The 23,201-nt window shown below is 39.5% G+C and overlaps 1 protein-coding gene across 1 annotated transcript in view; it reads left to right on the top strand.

The window, feature by feature from the left end:
• RAD21 (RAD21 homolog (S. pombe)) overlaps positions 1-19,538 on the top strand; it is a 21,468-nt gene extending 1,930 nt beyond the window's left edge. The window contains exons 2-13 of the mRNA XM_009995355.1: positions 128-257; positions 2,433-2,532; positions 4,144-4,250; positions 5,311-5,514; positions 5,937-6,062; positions 6,252-6,374; positions 7,608-7,831; positions 8,156-8,315; positions 8,690-8,841; positions 10,316-10,465; positions 13,985-14,068; positions 17,719-19,538. Coding sequence (XP_009993657.1) covers positions 128-257; positions 2,433-2,532; positions 4,144-4,250; positions 5,311-5,514; positions 5,937-6,062; positions 6,252-6,374; positions 7,608-7,831; positions 8,156-8,315; positions 8,690-8,841; positions 10,316-10,465; positions 13,985-14,068; positions 17,719-17,910 — 1,752 coding nt within the window. The 3' untranslated portion in view covers positions 17,911-19,538. The remainder of the gene's footprint in view (positions 1-127; positions 258-2,432; positions 2,533-4,143; positions 4,251-5,310; positions 5,515-5,936; positions 6,063-6,251; positions 6,375-7,607; positions 7,832-8,155; positions 8,316-8,689; positions 8,842-10,315; positions 10,466-13,984; positions 14,069-17,718) is intronic.
• Positions 19,539-23,201: the final 3,663 nt, after the last annotated feature.

Below are 23,201 nucleotides of genomic sequence, written 5' to 3'. Positions count from 1 at the left end.
CCTGCTGATTCTTATGCTTGTTTTGGGTATTTGATGTTACTGGAAACACTTGTGAAAAGCTGCCTGAAATTTCATGGAAGGAAAATAAGGCTGTATCTAATTCACTGATTGTGCAATGTGTTTTTAGGTGAAGATGGCACTTCGAACCTCAGGACATCTCTTACTAGGGGTTGTTAGAATCTACCACAGGAAAGCAAAATATCTTCTTGCAGACTGTAATGAAGCTTTCATTAAGATTAAGATGGCTTTTCGTCCAGGTACCTGTTTTTATCTAAGCACTCTATGAAAAGTTGTGTTGTTATTATATATAATGATATTTATTAAGAAGGGATACAGTTCTACCTTCCTGTCTCTGTAGAAGAGTTACTTAAAGTTATACAGGATTATAGGAGAATTTATTTTCTTTAGCACGGCTTCAGACTGGCTGTGTGACTGAGTTGTACTGAAAAACACGTTTTAATTCTGAATGAAAATGTTTCCTCTTGCTGCTGATTCAGCAAAATCTCAGTTATGATTTTGGCTGTTATAGGTGTGTGGTGCTAAATGGAATATGCTACATGGCTTTTACCTTCTGTCACAAGTCTGAAAAAGTCCAGTTGCATGTACTGAATAGAAGCACAGAAGGGACCTTGTTTCCAGCAAGGGTAAAAGTTGCTTTGCTATGGGTTACAAAAGAAACATAAAAGTAAGCTTGCTTTTATAGCCCTTTCACATTTTAATATCTGGAAATAATGTGAACTGTTATGTGCGCAACAAAAATATTTTCCCTTTTGTATGTGCAACACATAAATTCCCCAGCTACTGTTGCTTACTCTTAAGATTTTTCCATGAAGATGGGGAGCCATATTAATACCTGAAATGACTTTCCATCCAGCAGCGAATTACTTGGCTTACACATGGTTGATAGTTTTCTTTAGTCCTGGCTTGGGAATCTTTTTTCCAGCTGGAGTGTAGCTGTGGCATTGATGCTGCTGGGTACTCGCAGCTGCTGAATCATACTCTACCTTTTTAAGTGTATGTATGTATGTAATAGATTTAAAAGCTGAACTTAAGGAAGACTTTCTTTTAAAAGACAGCTATTAAAGAGCAACAGTAAGTTGGAGAAAAATCAAGGTGTATAATATCTTCATCTTCATTTCCTGATCTTCACGTTGTGATTTGGGAACTGAACTTTGTTGCTTTCAGTGACATATTGTTGACTGTTGCCAGTTTTGTATTTACTGTTGCATTTAACTTCCTGGTTGGTGAGAACACATCAATTTGTCTGATTTCCAAGGGAATCCATTTTCCCAATTTTCCCACTTCCAACAAGGCACATGTAGAATGTGAAGCACCTTAGAACAAGATTGACAAAAGCAGGCATGCTGACCTGAAACAAGTTGAAGCGCTTGTCTTTGTTCTTGGTCTATCAGCTTTGTGTCTTAGATATTGTCTTGATCCTGCCTGCTCTGAGAATTTATTTTAAGCAGTCTATAGGTAAAAGATTGGACTGCTCTGAAAGGATGGACTAGGTTTCTTCATTCCTAAGCAAGTATCATGATGAGTAAACTGCTCACTCATGCTTGTTGATGGTCTCTCTGGACAGTGGTTCCTTGATTATCTGTTGCAGAGAGGAGCACAGTGGGCAGTATATCTGAAGTATCTGTACCTCAGAATTGCCTGTGTTCTGTGGCTCACAAGGTAGAACATAGAGCTCAAATCTGAAGGAACTGAACCTGCATTTCCCATGTCCAAGTGTCCTGACCTGTAAGCCTTTGAATAAAAGAGGCACCAACTACTGGCTGTGTTTGTGAGAGGTCTGATCTGATAGTCGTGCTCTGAGAATGCCCATTGAATAGCAGATTAAGCATCTTGGGAGGATAAGAAAAGGTATGTATGTGGTTTAGGTAATCCAGCCCTTTGACATGCAGATGCCTAAGACTCAGGCTCAGGTACAGTCAGTGCTGTGCTGGGACTTTGAGAGCTAATTGATCTAAGTGACCAGTAGCAAAGTAGTCATACTGTGTTACCGCTGTTTTACCCAAACCAGGTTGCCATGTTGCTGCTGCTTTACCCAAACCAAAATATAGGACTAACTAGGCCAGCTGGAGCATAGTAGTGAAACGACTTTGTAGCAGATACCTGCATAGTGTTGTGATGACATGCAGTGCCTGTGTTAGCTGCACAGCTCTGCATCGGGCTGTACAAATGGGATCGTCTTTTGAGACTTCTAGGGTTATACAAAACAGTACTAGGGCTTGAGGGTATTTATTTTGAATCTAAAGTGAATCTCAATACTAATGTTATCTAAGTTTTCTTCATAGGTGTTTAGCATTGGTTCAATTCAACAATTTACAGATAAGAAGAGACATAGAGAACAATGCTGAAGGCACAGGAAAAAATGCTATCCTTGTAAGGAATGGGAACTCATGTCTGAGTGTTCTTTTTTGCAGGGGTTGTCGATTTGCCTGAGGAAAATAGAGAGGCTGCTTACAATGCTATTACCTTACCTGAGGAATTTCATGATTTTGACCAACCACTTCCTGATCTAGAGTAAGCTTGGTTTCTTTTTTTTATTTCCATGCAAATGTGACTGGTGTTAGTTGAGGAGAACCTGGTTTTACATTGCTGAATTAAAAAAAAAGTCTCTAAGTTGTATAATTAAGTCTTTTAATATACCAAGCACATACGCAGTCATCTTTGTGTTGATTTTAACTTCACAGAGGCATGTAGTTTTAACTGAAGGTAAAGCTGTACTTGCAGAAGCTTTTGACAAACTCAGATATGTTTTTTTTTTTCTTGTATGCAAGGCATATATCCACATCACATTCTCAGATTAGACAAGATTAATTTTATGAAAATGTCTTTGTTGACCTTCTGTAATGGCACTTTTAATTTTTAATACTAATGGGTTACTTTTAAACATAATGACAAGTATACAAGTTGAATAGTTCTTCAAAAGCTTGGTGTTCACCCTCTTGGGTTACTCATAATGTTGTCCTGAAAACTGAGTCTGTCACCCAGAGTGTGAGAAGCTGATCCACACACAGAGATGGGATATTTGATATGTAGTTCTGTGCAGAACAGGGAGCAGGGTGGTTATTCCACACAGCAAGCTTAGTTTCCTGAAACACAAGTGCTACTTTCATACCCCAAAACATGACAAAAAACTATTATCTCTAACAATATTCTGTCTTTCATATGCATGATTGGTTACCTAGTTCCTTGCATCCGCTTGAAGTGGCAGTGCTTAAAAACTTCACTATGCATGCTCAAAGATTAGGGGGCTTTTTGTTAGTCGGGGTCCCTCTAGCCTGTGGGTATATTTTAGTATGCTAATAGTACATAAATATAGTAATCCTATGTTAATGTGTTGAATCCAGTTATTCAGTGTTTTCTATATAGTGCTCAAGGCTATAATTTAAGATAAGTTGTGGGGAGTACTTTCCATCCCTTTCATCTGTCTTGCAGGCCTGTTGCAAGGACAGGCTGTTGATTACTTGGGATGTTTTTCTCTTAATTTGGATCTGTTTTTTCTAATTCTTGCTGTTTCACCGTTAAGTAAGCTCTACTTTTACTCTGTGTCTATTCTGTTCTCTTTTCAGTAATTTTTTTTTTCACCAACTGTTTTTTTTTCCCAAAACTTTACTTATTTCGATTAATAACTGTCATCAATAATGAAGTTTATGGGATACAGTTTACACAGTGTTCTATTTGGTTATATATATATTCAAATTAGACTATACACTAATTTGAAACCACATAGAAATACAGAATTATTCTAAGAAACGTACCTTAACACACCATAAAGAGTGTTAACTTGGTACTGGGACTATATATATACTTTTTGCTAAATTATTAATAGCTTTTGAAGTTGAAAGAGGAAGTTGTTCTTAGTAATTAATTTGGCCATTAAAATTGGTGACCCTAACATAGCAAGGAGGAAGAGACATTACTGTTATGTTTCCTAGAAGCTAATGGAATTTGAATGATACATTTTAAGCATGAATGGTCTTACTGTTTTCTGTTCTGTATTTGCCATCATGTTTTTCAATTATTGATATAAGTATACTTTTTAGAACCAATTCCACATCTGTCTAAGCAGGTTTTATCTGTTATTTTTTTTAATGGAGATTTTTAATAATTGCCTTTTGTTTGTTTAAGTGATATTGATGTGGCCCAGCAGTTCAGTTTGAACCAAAGTAGAGTGGAAGAAATTACAATGAGAGAAGAAGTAGGCAACATCAGTATCCTCCAGGATAATGACTTTGGTAAAATCTTATGTATTGTTGTGTTTCTAAGCTCATTTTGGTAACTGTGAGGTTACGTTTTGCAATTATTGCAGATTTCCCACTAAGTACAAATTAAATTACATCAAACATGCCATGTTTCTGTGCATTTAACTTTTAATTTGTACATGCCAGTTCTTCCAAAGAACCTGTCCTCTAATATTCAGCAAACTTCTAGCTGCCTATATAAAGAATATTCAGTCAGATTAATTAGTGAAGTACTATGTCAATTACAATTTTAAAAATGTGGTGTATGAAGTCAGCCATTGCTTTAATCATAGGCATATATATTTTTAGTTAGAAACTGTTAGGAGATTTCTAAATCACAAAATCACACAGTCATTCTGGTTGGAAAAGACCTTTAAGATCATAGAGTCCAACCATTAACCTAACTTGGCTGAGTCCAATGCTAAACCATGTTCCAAAGCACCACATCTACATGTCTTTTAAACACCTCCAGAGATGGTGATTCAACCACCTCCCTGGGCAGCCTGTTCCAGTGTTTCTTTCAGTAAAGAAGTTTCTTCTAAAGGTAAAGCAGTCACTGGTGACTAGTTTACTTCATTCAGTATCTTTCCAAGGACAGCATTCTAAGAAGTGAGTCAAAGCTTGAAGACAGTTGTATTTTAATATCTAGTTTCCAGAGTGCAAAAATATAATCCATAATGTATTAATCTTTTTGGAAGTATAATCTAAGTATTGATGGTGGTGTAGATTTGGTATTGGTTTGCTCTCTGTACATGAAGCCCAGCCTCAAGGCACAGGGTACAACTTTTTTTAATTCCTTGGAATTCTTTCATTTCAATGCAGCTAAAATTTCACCAGATCTTGCTAAAATCAATTCAACTAAGTATAATAAAATGCTTTGAAGAGGAGATGGTTATTTTTTTTAATTGTTTGAACAGTATTTTGCTATGACATTGGTCATAATTTCTTACATCTTGTCATTAACTCAGCAATTAAGATAGCTTGAAGTTTGGTCTTACATTTGGGGCTTTGCTGGTTGATTAGCTAGGTCTCTTTGTCTTGGTTATTCTTGCAGGTGACTTTGGGATGGATGATCGTGAGATGATGAGAGAAGGTAGTGCATTTGAGGATGACATGCTAGTGAGCACCAGTGCTTCAAATCTCCTGCTGGAACCTGAACAGAGCACCAGTCACCTCAATGAGAAATCTAACCACCTGGAATATGAAGACCAATACAAAGATGATAATTTTGGGGAAGGAAATGATGGCGGGATATTGGGTATGTATGAGAAATTTGGCTTTCCTCTGTCCTACCTTCTGCCTCACTAGGTAGTTACTGGGGGGACACGGAGGAGGTGGTTTCCTTTGTTGCCAGGGTCCCTCTCTAAATTATGCCTTCAGCAGTGGAATTTTGGTTTGTGAGTGCTACAGTAATGGAGATGATGCATAGCCTGCTAAATGTTGGCATATTTCAAATTAAGACTAAATAATCCAGAGTCTTTCCATTCTATATATAATATTTTTTAGAGAAAAATCAATATGAACCTTTTATTTTTCCTTGACTCCTAAGGGTTTAATTGATGAGAATTGTATTGAGTGCTTCTCTGTGAGGTACTAAGAAACCTAGTAAGATGAAAATACGTGGCAAGTGCATTGTAATAAAGGTTATCTGCAACTGATTCTTTCATATGGTTGTTTCAGATGACAAACTTCTCAGTAATAATGATGGTGGTATTTTTGATGACCCACCTGCACTCTCAGAAAGTGGAGTAATGATGCCAGAGCAACCTCCTCATGATGATATGGATGATGATGATAATGTATCAAGTGAGTATGATGTAGGGCTAGATCTAGAATGATTTGTTTTCACCTAATTGAATTTGGATTCTAATTCCTTAAAAGTGTGCTCAAAAGTAGGAAATACAGTAAACCACTCTAAGGTGTGGAGAAGGTGGGAGGGGTAGCACAATTTCTTAATGCTTTGACATAATGCAAGATACTTGTTCTCATTGGCAGTGGGTGGACCAGACAGCCCAGACTCAGCAGATCCAGTTGAACCGTTACCAACTATGACTGATCAGACAACCCTTGTTCCCAATGAAGAGGAAGCTTTTGCTCTGGAGCCTATTGACATAACTGGTGAGTAGCTATTTGGGAATATTTTACTTGGGTCATCAGAGACCACGTTAGCTCAATGGAGTGGAAATTAATGTGTAGCACTGCTGCTGACTCTGCTTCTCATTTGCAAGAGAAACGAGGAACCAAGTGCTGAATTCCTTTAATTCTAACAGTACCCTGCCTGTATGTTCCAGGTAGGTAGCTTACATTGATGGTCTTGGAGGATACCAGTTGGTAGTTTCTGCAGTCAGTATGTGTAGCAGCATGATACTGTAGCCTTTGTTAACAGCCTAGTTAAAATACAAAGAGTTGGAAGAGACCTCATCATGTCTTTGATACAGTATCTGTAGTGCAGCACAGTTCTCAATATGTTCTGTTTGATGGCCAAGAGTGACTGTTTACACTGAGAGCAATTGCTTTTCTAGCGATGCATAGTTTTAACTAATTGCTCAGTTCAGCAGATGCATCCTTGTATTTGCAATTCTACTAAATAGTGATATTTTCTTGTCTTTCTCTAATGCAAGACACTTATTTTAACTGGTACTATGTTTGGCTTGTTATAAACAGATCCCTGCTTTATTAAAAAAATTAAGATCTGTAAAAAAATGTAGTTTGTTCTGTATTTTCAGACTGAACTCCTCCAGGCCCTGATTTACTTCTTTGCCAATTAAAAAGCCCTAGCACTGCCCTCTGCTGTCAAGCTAGCAACAGAGGTCCTAGCTGAGCAGCTGGGACCTGCAAAGATGGCCTTTGCCAGAGCTTCAGGGTCTGCTGCAGAGTGCCAGGCTGTAAGCAATTTACGGTAAAGTCATTCTAGAGCAGGATGAGAGGTACAGGTAAGAGACCACCCACACTAATACTACCAAAGCTCAGACAGGGCTTCGGGGAATAACTTGGTGTGGTATTTAGACTCTTCGGTCAGGGAGATCTTATATCTCAGGCGTTTTCTCCTGAAGAACACCAGCCTGACAAGCCAGCCATGAGGGAGGGAGGGAGGTGTGTGCAGCTGAGGACATTGATATGGTTTAGGTAGGTTCAGTAGCAATATTAGTGTACACAGATTTGTTGGTTATGGGACAGCATTCAGTATTTGATCTTTCATAGTGCTTGTAGCTTTTCATTCCTTCTCCCAACACTAACATTGCCTGAGGTAGCTTTATACATGGGCAAATAAAAACCTATAGAGAACCTGAAAGATTCTTCTGCAGTGTGGTATCTGACCTAACCTTCATTACTTGCTAAAAATCTCAACAGTCAAGGAAACCAAAGCAAAGAGGAAGAGAAAGCTGATTGTGGATAGTGTGAAAGAACTGGATAGCAAGACTATTCGAGCCCAATTAAGTGACTACTCTGATATTGTTACTACTTTGGACTTGGCACCTCCTACTAAGAAACTGATGATGTGGAAAGAAACTGGTGGAGTTGAAAAGCTTTTCTCTCTGCCTGCACAGCCTTTGTGGAATAACAGGCTACTGAAGGTAATTCTGATTAATTTCTAAATGAACTGTGTAATGGACTAATTGGATTGTGCCTCACCCATAGTAAACATCAACATATAAATAGTGATACAGTGATAGCAGTATTAATAATTTAAAAAACCCCACAATTTGTTAAAGTAGCTAAGATAAATATTTTAAACATTTGTGTTATCAGTTATAGAAATAATTTTTTTTAAAATGTTACTACTGTTGGAGAGGAACTTAAAAGATGGGAAAGCCAGATGGCCCTTCATTACTTGATCTGAAATGAAGTTAAGGAAATGAAGAATTACAATAGTGAATAATATAATCTTCCCCCTGTAGCTCTTTACTCGTTGTCTTACACCTCTGGTACCAGAAGATCTACGAAAGAGGAGGAAAGGTGGAGAAGCTGACAACCTTGATGAGTTCCTTAAAGACTTTGAAAACCCAGAGGTTCCCAGAGAGGAGCAGCATCAGCAACAACAGCAACGAGATGTCATTGGTTTGTGTCTTGTCAAAGATACTCTACTTTTCCTCAGAGCTTGTCTCTTTTGCCTGTGCTTTCTATCAAGTCACCAAAGATTATGAAGGAAGCAAAGAGCTTTGTAATGGTTGTTTAGCTTGATATACAGTGACGTAAAATAGCTTTTTTTCCTAGGCATGGATGTTTTGGTCATTCAGTTTGATTCAGTGGATTAAACAGGTATTGAATTTGGCTATATGCACACCTGTACCAATTCTATTTAAAGTCACTGCAAAAGATACACAGGCTGTTAAGAGTGCTTAATTCTAGATTAATAGCAGATAGGACTTAATAATGTAATTTGAAACTGTGCCAAAGTATCTACAACTGGTTTTTTTTTTTGTGGATTATAGATGAACCTATTCTGGAAGAACCAAGTCGTTTACAAGAATCGATGATGGAAGGCAGCAGAACCAGCCTGGATGAATCTGTTATGCCACCCCCACCACCACAGACAGGTGTTAAACGCAAACTGCAGCAAGTGGAACCAGAACCAGTGTTACCTGTGAGTAAGATTTTTATTTTTTTGAGAAGTGGATAGTGTCTCTGAGCAAGAACTGACACGGACTTGAGACACTAGCTTGGTGTGAGGGTGTGAGATATACTGGAGTAGTATCAGAATCTTTCTGGGTAGTCTCTCATGGTGTTTTTCTTAAGTGGAAAGGTTACTGAAACGTTTCAAATGCAGGTAGGATAAAGAAATGGCACTGTTTCATCCAGAAGAAGTCTTAAAGGAGAAAAGTGTATTGCTTACAAAGCAATCGAGTTCTTCTGCTTCACAAATGTATATGAACATCTTTCACTGATCAAGATAAAATTGTGCAGCTGCACAAGCTTGCTTTTTAGGATAATCCTAGTTAAGGGTTCAAAAAATCTTTTGATCTTCAGGAAAGGTTTCCTAGTTGAGTTATAAGTAGACATGGAAACTAGCTCTTCTGTTCAAGCCATAATGCAATGTAAAAGGAAACTGTTTGTGAAGAGGAGAGCAAATGGGCAAAATGTAAGGTGTATTCTTTTTCTCAGTGTAAGCACTGGTGAGAAGAGTCCTGGGTTTTGTTGGCTTTTCTCTGTGATTTTTTAACCCCATGTTTCACATGTTTATTGGCTAAAAGGGTGTAGAACAAGTCTGATAGGTGTTACATTATCTTATTAAAAAGGGTGGCAGGTGCTGCTTCTCTTGGCCGTGTCATTAGGTAAAATTGGCAACAACAGTACAAACTTCGTGCTGAAATCAGTGCTACTGTGTGTTGGGAATTCTTCAATCATACCAGCCAGATTGGGCCTCTAGTAACATACCTGTACAATACTTGCTGTATGGTTCTGAAACAGATGTTAGTTTGAGGTTTTTTGGGGTATGTGTAGAAACAGTTTCAAGTGTCAAGGTAGCTTCACTGGCAAGCAGTCTGCTTAGACTAAAGGGGAGAATACTGTATATTGATTTTACTAAAACCAACTACATAAATGCTGTTAAGCTGCTTTTCTGAATTTTCCTGATGATGCAAATATCTTCTGAGAATGATACTTCAGCACCAAAGTCACATCTTTGGAAACTTTACAAAGTACCTCCGTTTTAATTCCTTCATGCTTGTATTGCAAAGAACAATATTTTGGTAATGTGAAGATGTGTCGTTAAAGTGTGTTTGTTGTAGCACTGCATCTAGGTATGTGGGATTTTAAAGGTGCATGTTCTGATCCAAGAAATGAGATCAGTTGTTTGGATGGTGGACTAAGTGTAGTTATGGGAAAGCCCTTTTCATTATAGTAGTATAATAATTTCTGGTTGGGTAGACTTGAAAGGTTTAAAAATGGATGTATGGACAAAAACAAAAAAGGCATTTAATTTAAAAAAAATAAATTTGTGAAATGGGTAAGATTTAAAGACTTGGATTTTGTGAAACTGATTTTTAGCATCAGCATTCTCTTGCAAAAGCACTAATAAAATGATACCATATGGTTAACTGTAATGTGTACTCTTGAAGCATCCACCATCACAACAGCTGGAAATACCACCTGTAGAAATGCCTCCAGAGGAGCCCCAAAACATCTGCCAGCTAATACCAGAGCTAGAACTTCTGCCAGAGAAAGAGAAGGAAAAGGAAAAGGAGAAAGAGGAGGAGGAAGAAGAGGAGGTAAGAAATAAGCTCTTAAAAACAAGCAATGTAGAAAAGGTTTGTGTTCCCCAGGTTTGGATTCATCAAATGGCATAAGAAATTTTCAGTCCTTACTTGGGAAATCATAACCTTTGGAAATACAGATTTTAAAATAATTCTATAACCATTTTATAAGTTGCATATAAATTCTGCTTTAAATTATAGGGTTCTCTTTTGCTCACATATGGTGGTTTTTCACACATTCTTATAGAAACACAGAATATTAGGGATTGGAAGGGACCTTCAAAGATTGAGTCCAACTCCCCTGCCAGAACGGGACAAATCAGATCACTCAAAAAGGCATCCAGACAGGTCCTGAAAGTCTCCAGAGAAGGAGACTACGGAACCTCTCTGGGGAGCCTCTTCCAGTGCTCTGCAACCCTCACAGTAGAGAAGTTCTTTGTCATGTTGAGGTGGAACTTCCTGTGCTTGAGTTTGAATCCATTGCCCCATGTCCTATCTATCACAGGGCACAGGTGAAAAGAGCTTGTCCCTGCCTTATTGATGCCCAGCCCTCATGTATTTATAGGCATTAATTATATCCCTGCTCAGTCTTCTCTCTAGACTGAAAAGCCCCAGATCTCTCTGACTTTCCTCATAAGGCACGTGTTCCAGTCCCTTAATCATCCTCATAGCCCTCTGTTGGACTCTTTCAAGTAGATCCCTGTCCCTCTTGAACTGGGGAGCCTAGAACTTAACACAATACTCCAAGTGAGGTCTCACCAGGGCCGAGAGGGAGGAGAACCCCCCTCCATCTGTTGCAAACACTCTTAGTGCACCCCAGGATACCATTGGCCTTGACCACAAGGGCACATTTTTGTCCCATGGATAACTTGTTGTTTACCAGGACTCTAAGGTTCTTTTCCACAGAGCTGCTCTCTGGCAGATCACCTCCTAGCCTGTACTGGTGCATTTTGTTTTTCCGAGGTGTAGGGCTCTGCACTTGCTCTTGTTGAATCTCATTAGGTTCCTCTTTTCCCAGCTCTCCAGCCTGTCCAAATCTCACTGAATGGCTGCACAGCCTGCAGGTGAATCAGCCCATCCTCCCAGCTTTGTGTCATCAGCAAACTTGCTGAGAAGACAGTCTGTTCCATCATCAAGGTCATTGATAAAGATGTTGAACAGGATTGGACATGTTGTGAACAGAGAATGATCCCTGAGGGACTCCACTAGTTGCACAAGCCTCCAGCTGAACTCTGCAGCATTGACCACCACTCTTAGGGCTCTGTTGTGTAGCCAGTTCTTAATCCCATCTCACTGTCCATTCTTTTACCCCACATATTCTGAGCTTGCTCACAAGGATGTTATGGGAGACTGTGTTAAAGGCCTTGCTAAGGTCAAAGCAGACTACATCCCGTGTCCCTGCATCTATCCATTCAGTCACAACACCACAGAAGGCTATCAGATTAGTCAAGCATGATTTTCCCGTGGTAAATCTGTGCTGGCTACTCCTGGTAACCTCTTCCATGTCCTTAGAGATGACCTCCAAAATGAGCCACTCCATCATTTTTTCAGGAATGGAGGTGAGGCTGACTGGTCTGTAATTTCCTGGATCATCCTTCTTGCCCTTTTTGAAGACTAGAGTGACACTGGCATTCCTCCAGTCCTCAGGCGCCTCTCCTGTTTGCCATGATCTTTCGAAAATTATGGAGAGTGGTAGGACAATAACATCAGCCAGCTCTCTCAACACTCCTGGGTGCATCTTATCAGGGATCATGGACTTGTTCACATTCAATTTGCATAACTGATCTCTGATCCACTCTTCATTGACTAGTGGAGAGTCTTCCCTCCTCCAGGCTTCCTCTCCTATATCCAGGGTCTGAACCTCATAAGGGGTGGTCTTAATAAAGACTGAAGTAAAGAAGGCATTCAGCAATTCTGCCTTCTCTGCATCCTCTGTTACCAGGGCTCCCACCTCATTCAGCAGTGGGCCCATGTTTTCCCTATTCTTCCTTTTACTATTGATATACTTGAAGCTCTCTTTGTTCTCCTTGAAGTTCTCAGTTTAAGTTTTAAGAAAGCTTTTAGCTTTTCTTACTGCCTTCCTACATACCCTAACAACATCCCTGTAGTTCTCTCAAGTGACAAGTCTTTTCTTCCACGAACTGTACATTTTTTTGCTTCCATGAGACTTTCTTCAGAAGATCCTTGCTTATCCATGCAGGTCATTTACCACCTCTGCCTGATTTTCTACTCAAAGGAATGCACCTATCTTGGCCTGGAGGAAGTGGTATTTAAAAATTTACCAGCTTTCCTAGGTGTGGTTTCCTTGCAGAGTTTTACCCTATGGGATTTCTGCAAGTAAATCTTTGAAGAGTCTGAAGTTAGCACTACATAAGTCCATGGTTATACACTGTATGTATTTATGGAGTCTTATACAAGAAGTTTTGGAACTTAATTTTATGATTCCTTTTTAAATAGTTTGTCACTTAATAGAAGTAGGTTTTATAAGAAAACCATCAGGTCCAAAAATGTGGTAACTGAAGTTGTTTCTTAGCTACAATATTTACTATTTTATCAAAATCAATATCAAAATAAACTTCATGGATTCCTTTTATATCTAAAATATATAATGTTAAATTAGCTTTTTAAAAACTGTTTTATCATTGGGAAAATAATGTATCTGGACATGTGAAGTTTTCTTCTGTAACAAGTCATGTACAAAGAAATGTGAATTAGTCAGGATGATTTTCCTAAGCAATGTAAAAAGCTGTTAGAATAGAATAGCTTATTTTCGATTAGAAGGGACCTACAGTGGTCATCTAGTCCAACTGCATAACCACTTGGTGGATGCAGAGAAATGTTACACTGAAGTAGTACAATGAAGAGGAAGAAATACATGCTGTCTTAATTTTGAAAAATAAAATAATTGGCCAGACAGTTTTTCTGCACCATTTGGGGCTCTTGAGTTAAAACTGGAAACAAAGCAGGTACCTTTTGCATGTGTCACTTTCATTGTGACCTTTTTTAAATGGCTAGTTTGAAATAAAGCTCATATTTTAAAAGCCATATATAACATCTCCCATAAGCTTGTTCTGTTGTGTGTAGGTGAGTGCTTCACAGGGCATGGGAAGCCTTCACAGCTTTCAGCAGCAACCTGTTTTCCAATGGTTGTGTTTTCATGCTGAAATTAGAACATGTCTGTATTAATATTTGCAAAGTAAAGTATTGTTGATACCATGTTCAGTAGTAGCAATCCTAGGTTAGACTGAAGTGTCTTTTCAGCTGTCATGACTGAACTTTGTTTTACTAATTGTCAGCATAACATTTTGAGGTATAATCAGAGTAGCAGGCAGCCTTACTATAGTACATCAGCTCACGTGTGTCTTCCTCCTGTCCTTCCTGCCCCTCCTAGATGTATCCTGTGACTCAAGTTGTCTAAATGCTCTGGCTTGTTGAAAAGAAAAAGCTGCAGTGATATCTAGAAATCCCTGATTTCATAGCTCAGTGGATGAAAATATATTGTTTTCTAATTGTGTGAATTTTCATTACTTGTAGGAAGAAGATGGTACAGGGGGTGATCAGGATCAAGAGGAAAGGAGATGGAACAAGAGGACTCAACAAATGCTTCATGGACTTCAGGTACATATGATAATCTACTTTATCTTAAAGTAGCTTTTGAAGGTGCTCACTGACACTTTTGACCTGAATTAAAAGTTAAGAAAGAGCTTTCTTTGCCATAGATACTACAGACTTAGTATCAGCTCTGTCTTGGAGGGTCAGGGGAGGGAATCAGTTCTATCTTCAAGGGAAAAAATGCTCGTAATCAATAAAACAGTTATATAATTTTCGCTTTTTTACAAAAAAACATTTGAAGTAATACTGGTTTTCAACCTTTATGTCCACACTGGTGTACAAATAAGACTCCTAGAAATTCAAACTTTAAAATAATTGGTTGTGGTGGGTTGACCCTGCCTGGATGCCAGATGCTTATCAAGGATGCTATGTCACTCCCCCAGTAACAAAAGTATACCGAAAGGCTCATGGGTTGAGGTAAGGACAGAGAGAGATCAGTCACCAGTTACTGTCACAGGCAAAATAGACTCAACTTGGGGAAAGAATAAGTTATTGCCAATCAAATCAGAGTAGTATAATGAGAAAATAAAAACTAAATCTTAAAACATCTTTCCCTCACCCCTCCCTTTTTCCTGGGCTTAGCTTTGCTGCTGAAATGTCTAACCCTTCCCGCTCCAGCAGGGGGTTGTGTTCAGGTCATGACGGATTGTCTCTGCTGCTCCTTCCTACTGAGGGGGAAGGACTCCTCACACTCTTCCCCTGCTCTAATGTGGGGTCCCTTCCACAGGCAACAGTGCTCCTTTAGCTTCTCCAGTGTGACTCCTTACCATGGGCTGCAGTTCTTCATGAACTGCTCCAGCTTGGGTCCCACATGGGGTCACAGGTCTTGCCAGCAAACCTGCTCCAATGTGGGCTCCTCTCTCCACGGGTCTACAGGTCCTGCCAGCAGTCTGCTTCAGCATGGGCTTCCCATGGGGTCACAGCCTCCTTTGGGCATCCACCTGCTCTAGCATGAGGCTCCATGGGCTGCAGAGGGAGAGCCTGCCCCAGAATGGTCTTCACCATGGGCTGCAGGGGAATCTCTGCTCTGGCACCTGGAGGACCTCCCCCTCCTTCGTTGCTGAGCTTCATGTCTGCACAGTTGTTTGTCTCACATACTCTCACTCCTCTCTAGCTACAATTGCTGTTGCACAACAGTGTATTATCCCAGAGGCACTACCACCTTTGCTGATGGGCTTTGGCCTGTAGCAGGTCCATCTTGGAGTGTTTGGTGTTGACTGTCAGACATGGGGAAAGCTTCTTACAGAAGTCACCCCTGTAGCTCCCCTGCTACCACAACTTTGTCATGCAAACTCAATACATTGGATTTGATTGTGTTTTTAATGAAACCTTAGCACCTCTGACTTGGTGCTCTGTTGGTCCTAGGGAAATCCCATCAAACTCTAGGAGAAAAAAAACATTTTACAGGATGCTTACTCCTGGTTAGGCTAGCCTGAAAACTTCCATGCTATGATAAGCTGAATCTACAACTGTGGGAATCTGACCTTGGCTGAGGTGGTGCACCATTACTTTTCAATATGTGATTTCACTCTGCACAGACAGATAATCTTTGTAGAATGGATTCTTGCTTGCTAGAACTGAAGAGGGTTTTTCTGATAATTAAACACCTCTAGTTTATACTTGAACTTCTGTGGAAACTGCTGTCCATTTTCATATAGATGGGGACTTTGTGTGTTCTTGGACTGCCTTTGCCTTTCAGACTAGTCTGCAGTTCCTACACCTTTGTTTCCTTAAAACATTTTGTCAGCTCCTGAGAACCTGCTGTCACTGAAGTGTTTCCATTCTAAGCTGTTTTTGTTTTCCAAAGTCATCCCCACTTTTTTGTGAATTTGACAGGTTCTATCTCTGCTGCAGTATCTCTCTTTGTATCTTGGAACCTCCAGTATAGTGGATTTTCCTTGGGGTTGGAATGCTGCTGAGTGTTCAGTAAATAGATTTAGTAGTATTTTGTGTTCTGTTAAGTTTCTCCAAAGTACAATATAATCAAGCAAAAGCTTTACATTTCTGGAAAATGTTACTAAAGTTATAAGAATAAGCTGCTTGCAAATTTTAAAGAACCAAATCTTAATGTTAAGCTCTTAAATGCACTTTATCACACTTAAATACACTAACATTTAGTTCACATTAAATTGTAAACTAATGTGGTGTAAGTCAGTTCTTCTGCACACCTGCAGGAATTCTGTGAGTTTAAGTCAGACTGTTTCAATCTGTTGTGTTTAACTCTGGTAATCAGCTAAGCCCCAGACAGCTGCTTGCCCACTACCCCCTGGTGGGATGAGGAGAGAATCAAAAGGTTAAAAGCAGGAAGATGTGGATTGTGATAAAGTTTAATATATAATGCGAAAACCGCATGTGCAAGCAAAGCAAAATAAGGAATTCATTCCCTGTTTCCCATCAGCAGGTGTACAGCCATTTCCTGGAATACAGGGCTTCATTGCACATAAAAGATGTGTAAACAAATACCATAACCCCAAGTGCTCACACACCCCTTTCCCTCCCTCCAGCTTTTGTTACTGAGCACGATATCATAGGGATGGAAGATCTGTTTGGTCAGTTGGGGTCAGCTGTCCTGACTGTGTCCCCTGCCAACTTCTTGCATGCCCCCACCCATATTACACCAAAACAAAAGCATTTGCTCCCATCCAAAACATGGCACCATATGAGCTACTGTGAAGAACACTAACTGTCCCAGCCCAGCCAAGTACAACTGTTGCTTAAAAATAATTGTTAAAGTATACAGATGTTTAGTTGGTAATGTTGTGTAATGCTTTTCTGTCTGAATGTTTCATCACCATTTCTGAAAAAGGCTTCAGAAAGCTCTTTGGACCATGCTGAGCTTTTTCAGCTTGTTCCGCTATGTCCCCAAAGAGCATCACACTGGATGGCTGAACATTAAGTCTGTAATGAGATTTGATGTTAAGATCTGTTTAATATAAAGTAATTTGGTTTGGCCAGCCTAATATCTTTTCATCTAGTAGATATTCCAGAGCAGACGGTTCTGTTTTAAATTGAAGACGTCAGTTGTTGTTCTAGCCAGCAAATAAAAAGCAAAAAAAAATAGATGTATTTTCCTGGGGTTTGTTTTGGTTTTTTGTTTTGGTTTTTTTTAATATTCTGGCCAAGACATTGAAAAAAATACAAATGACTTTGGGTACTTAATTTCAGGCAAACCGAGGAGTTTTGAGAGAGAAACAGGCTTTCACCTTGGGAAAATTATGCGTCTTTTAAAGGACCTTAGGTCTTGGGGTTTTGTTTTAAACAATAGATCATGATGATTTTTTGAGTTATTTTTATTTTAAGTAATAAACCAAGATTTTTTGTTCCTACTTAAAAATATTTGTCCTGTTAGAAGAGACTGGCTAGCTATTGGTGCAGGAAGAAAATCTGATGCTATACTTAGTGTTTCTGGAATATGCAAGTTGCACAGATTCAAGATGGATTTTTCACACCTCTCTGGGAAGCCTTCTTGGTTTCATTGATATAAGTTTTGTATAGAATATTTTATATGCATGTTGTAATGTCTCTATCCAATGTCAAGTCCTTTTCAGTCCCTTGCAGTGTCCTTGAGACTGACAACAATCAATCTTGCCAGCAACCATTCTTATTCATATGTATTTCTCCATTTAATTTGTGGTATCAATGCTTCTGTTTTTCAGAGAGCTCTTGCTAAGACTGGAGCGGAATCTATCAGTTTGCTTGAGCTGTGCAGAAATACGAATAGAAAACAAGCAGCTGCAAAATTCTACAGTTTCCTGGTACTTAAAAAACAGCAAGCTATAGAGCTGACACAGGAGGAGCCTTACAGTGACATCATTGCAACACCTGGTCCCAGATTTCATATTATTTGAATTATTAGATACAGCAGAGCTAGTGGTCATTTCACTAGTGCGTACGTGTATTGCCCCATCTGTAGGGCCCACAAGACCATTGCAGAAAATTTAGATTTTATTGTCTGTATAAATTCCTTGGTTTTCTTTTTGGGTTATTTTGGTTTTTGTATTTTTAAATTTACCACTTAAATTTATCACTTCCATTTTTAGTGAAACTGCTGGGGTGGGTGGCTTGGGTTCCAACTGCAGAAACCAGACAGCTCAAGGACCCGGATGGCGATTGTTTTAACTCAGAGCAGATGTGTGCAATATCGGTGCATGTAATGTTGAGTATCAGTTAAAATGTCTTACAATGATTTGACTAGTTGATTCAATAGTGATATCTTTAACCTATACAAGTAAACTTGAATGGCCAACCTATTTGTCTGATTAAAAACTTTGCCAAACTCATCTAAAATGAGTCTGCTTCTCATACTAGTAGGTTTTTTTCCCCCCCTTCCCTAGATCTTTGTGCATACCATGGGTCTCTTACAGCTGCTGGTATGAAAGGTAGTGCCTGATATGTCAGCTTGCTTGGTCACTGCATTTTTGCAGTCAGATTTTTGTAGCCCTTGATACTAAAGGGAAACAGGTGTCTGTGGAAAGCGCTTCCTCTACATGATACTGTTACATACATGAAAGGGCCGGACTTGTGTTAAGCCTTTTAGATGAAACATTCCTTTTCACTTACCACCTCATTATGGTCCACTACTGATGATGGCTAATTACTGTTAATAAGCATCAAATAAAAGCTCTGGTCATTTCATTTAAACTGTTAAGATATCAATAGGCTTTAGGTTTGTTAGAGCTGTATATAAACTCCAGACTTTTTAAAAGACTTATAGATTGTAAATTATCTGATTTTTATTAAGCAGGCATATGAAGATAAGAGAAGTTGAACAGATTGCCTTTGTAAAGATGCTAAATTCAGATACCACCTGTGTGGAAAGGGCAACAAACTTGAATAGACGGTGCAAATGGGCACAGTTCCACTTGTGTAGTGTATTAATGGCTCTTTGGATATATTTATGGTTTTAGTATAATTTTTTCCAATAATGCACACTATTCAAAACATTATATCAGTTTTGCAAAAGAAGTCCCATTTGGTTTTACTTCTAAAGAATTAAGCTTTACTGTTAGACCAGGTAGCACCAGAAATTATGTGAATATGTTGATTATGGAAACCTGTCTTAACTTTTTTTAGGGCAAAATTATTCACACTGAAGGTTCTGGTTTTATTGTTGGCACTTTTGTGAAATAATTTTGGAACTGAGATTTCAGTGTATACTCAACTGTAAAATTATGTGAATGTTGAAATAAAAATCTGAGACTACATGATGACCATGTTTTAATAATCCTTGAGAAAGTAATTGTATAAAGTTACTGCAGCTTTATTTTCAACATGATGTGCCTGTAAAACCATTATTTTCTCCTTTGTAAAAAGAGACATTGTAGATAACTTGAATGTTTAATTATAGAAAAAGGTCATTAGTTTCTTGTTACACATTTTTAGTCTGTTTTTGTTGCTTTTCAAGGTTAATATTCTTGAAAATAGTTGATGCTGTTATGTATAACTTTTCTAATAAAAGTTGTGTTATAAGGTGTTATGTATTAGCTCTGTGTCTTTTTTTGAACACCTTTCATGTATGTAGTAGGGACCTAACATTTAACAGGTTGCTTCTTTTGGTATTAGGAGGGGCAGTGTAACAATTTAGCTCCTTCAGAGATTGAAAGCTTGAGTAGGTAAATAGATTTCTTGCCACTGGGAAGGAAGGGTTGTTTTACTGGCTGTGCTGTGGTTTTGTTCGGGCATTCTATGCTAGGAATGTCTGTGCGTAAATCTAAGGGAGACGGTCTATAAAATGTGATTCATCTCCATGCCAGTCTCTTCTGAATGCTGGAACATGCTCAGCTTGAATTCTTTTAGCTCTTGAATTGCCACTGCATATGGGTTTGTCAGTGCTTCTGAAGTTACGTGCTCCTGGTAGATCCAGACACTTGGATCGGTGCCTCTCCCATGGAGTCACTTGGGTCACCTGCAGAACTTCTACAAAGCCTGGGGTCAGGAATTCTGTTTCACAGAATTACAGAATTGTCATGGTTGGAAAAGACCTCTAACACAACTGTCCACTCAGAGAGGTGAGGCAACAACACAACCCACCTAAACAGCAACAAAAACAAGCCCCACACAGTCATAGAATTGTCAGTCAGAAGAGACCTCTAGGGACCTCTTGAGATCATCTAGTCCAACTCCCTGGATAAAGCAGGATCCCCTGGAACACATTACCTGGGACTGCATCCAGGTAGGTCTTGAGTATCTCCTGAGAAGGAGACTCCATAACCCTCCTGGGCAGCCTGTTTCAGTGCTTTGTCACCCTCTTTTCTGGACACAGTCCAACAACTCAATATTTTTTGTGTAATGGTGGGCCCAGAACTGACCACAATACTTGAGGTTCAGTCTCACCAAGGCCAAGTACAAGTAAAATCACTTCTGCTGGCCACACTATTTCTAAGACAAGCCATTGGCTCTCTTGGCCACCTGGGCACACTGCTGGCTCATATTCAGCTGCTTGTCAATTAGACCCCGCAGGTCCTTTTCTGCCAGACACTTTCCAGCCACACTTCCCCAGGCCTGGAGCGTTGCCTGGGGTTGTTGTGGCCCAAGTGCAGAACCCAGCACTTGGCCTTGTTGAAGCTCATACAATTGGCCTCAGCCTATTGATACAATTTGTCCAGGTCCCTCTGCAGAGCCTTCCTACCCTCAAGCGGATCAGCACTTCCACGTAATTGGTGTCATCTGCAAACTTACTGAAGGTGCACTCAATCCTCTCATCCAGATCACTAATAAAGTTATCAAACAGTATCTCTATTATTTGGCATGGGCTGTCTCTGGAATTTGAATAACCAACATGGATCCAATAAACTGACTTAATCTGAGCTTCATACAGAAGCGACTGCTGCTTCTGAGCTACCTGTGGAAGCAGCTGGGCTGATTTTGTGGGCTCTTTGGTGGGCTGCAGGCTGGCCTGTGTTGAGCTCACCTGAGTGTGTGTACATATGCAAGAAATCTCCACTGGAAAGTGAGGACTTGGTTTTTCATTCCTTTGGTTAACGCTCTGCAAGGGTGAAGTATGAGAACTCAGGTACTCAAGACTGGAATGAAGGGTGGTAGTTTTCTGTCTTTTTCTCATACCAATAATCTAGGACATTTTCATAGTCACTTTTGCTCCTTGTTACATAGCTGTGACCACTAATGACAAGTTTGTTTTGCACAAAGTGTACTCCTGATGACACTCACTACAATCTGAGGCAATGGCTGCTACTAGTTTTGAACAGTCTGCCAGTAGTGCTGACAGACATGCACTTCTTGGAAAGCAGGCTTTGCAGTGGTCACTGATCAGCTGTTGAATGAGGTCTAAGGAGTGGTGATGGACAAAGCATTTACTCTCTCCAGTTCTCCTATATCTACAAGAAGTATGTTTCCCTGCTTGTTATTGTGCAGACAGATGAGGAGATGCAGATAGGCTGTCTGTTGGTACAGCATTTATTCTGTCTTCCTTTCCCTATGCCTGGTGTTCCTTACAAAGAACAACAACAAAAAAGTGCAGCATCTGCATTTTATTATAGTTCCTCTTAAAATATAAATGTCTAAATGGCTTTAAAGGTATTAACCATAAGCATTCAGTTAGGTTTTACTAGATAAGAAGCCATTTTCCTAGCAGTTCAATAACACCATGTACTTTTCAGAAACCAATCTTCTTGTGAGGGATTTAGATTTGACCAATAATGTTACTGTAAAACGTATTTACTGCTGCTTTTTTACCTTTCAGGCTGGAATGTCTCTAGTGTGTTTGGCTACAGACTTACACTGTACCAGTGAGGAGAACTATCTGCTGTGAACACCTCTCACTGCTGCATTTTCCCCACTGGCAGGAGGTTTATTCTGTCTGCAAATCTTAAGTATTTACATCAGTGGCTACTAGGCATGCCCTCCTGTCCAAATTACTGTTTTTTGGTGGCTGCAAAAGAAAACAGTTCATTAATCTAAGGAAATAGTCCTGCAAGGAGATTCAGTTGTTGAATGAACTCCTGCTCTGCGTGTTTGACCACCTTGAAGACAGACCACTCCAGTTCTCCCTGGAGAGAATTCTGCTCTCATTCCAACTGAGGCAGAAGGGAGGAAGTCAGGCAGGTAATGTTACCTACGTCTGTAGCTTAAATAGCTCTCTGCTGCTGGGAAGGATATGAGTAGAGGACTCTTCATAATTCACAAGTTATTTATGAGGTAGGTTCTAACTCAGCTGGAAGTATTGGCTGAAGGTGTCTCTGAAACTCACACTTCAGGATTTTAAACCAACTTGGTTAGCAACCTGTTTTAAGGCTGCTGTCATGTGCAACTTTGCTTTAGGGACTTTGCTGGAGGGTCAAGTACATGATCTTAAGGATGTTGAGCTGTGGCCACATTTTGTAGACACTAGATTGTCTCTTTTGCTTTGGTCATTCCAGCTAACGTGCTCCTACAGCTGCAAATAAAGCAAGACAAAACTCAAAGGGTTATTTTCCACTCCCTGTTGTCATCCCACTGCCACATGTATGTGTGCTGGTACCTAACAGATAACTTTTTTTGGGGGTGGGGAGTGGGGGTTCTGTTAAGTTTTTCTGTTTCTGGAGCTCCCAAGTGTCCACTACTTGTGGAAAATATTTCCTTAAGTGTTTTTTTATGTTCATCCTTTTGCTTTTTTAAATCCTTTATTTTGTTATCCCTACAAGAATGAGCTTGTTTATATACTATGAACTTCTGCAAGATGCATATGTACAAATGCTAAAGGACCAGTAAAAACATGGTCCCCACACACTGTGAAGAAAGGACAATTCTCTCTGTGTTTCTTGCTAACCTCTGAATATCTGATAAAGCCACTGGAGAGACAAGAAGGAGGTAGAAAAAGGGAAGGTTTAACCTTGTTATTGTCCCAGGAGCAGTTTTTACATTTGTTTTATTTCAAAACATTTTCATGCAGAGTCAAAAAATCCAAAAACGCAGCTAGGAGAAAATACTCATATTAGCCAGACACTAATGTTAATGTTGTGTTATAAGTAGAATAAAGTGCCAGAAACTTTCTGGGAGAACACACCCTCCCATTTCATTTGGCCCTAGCTATTCCCCAGCAGCCAGGAAGGACACAAGAAGTAGTTTGGCTGTCGTGAGCTAGATCTCTGCTTGTTCTCCCCTCCCCAGCCCAACTTTTGTTTTCAATAAAACATTCTAACAT

Source organism: Chaetura pelagica, unplaced genomic scaffold, assembly GCF_000747805.2.
Source record: "Chaetura pelagica isolate M959 unplaced genomic scaffold, ChaPel_1.0 scaffold53, whole genome shotgun sequence".
Lineage (NCBI taxonomy): Eukaryota > Metazoa > Chordata > Aves > Apodiformes > Apodidae > Chaetura > Chaetura pelagica.
This window is presented reverse-complemented; position numbering and strand designations above follow the sequence as displayed.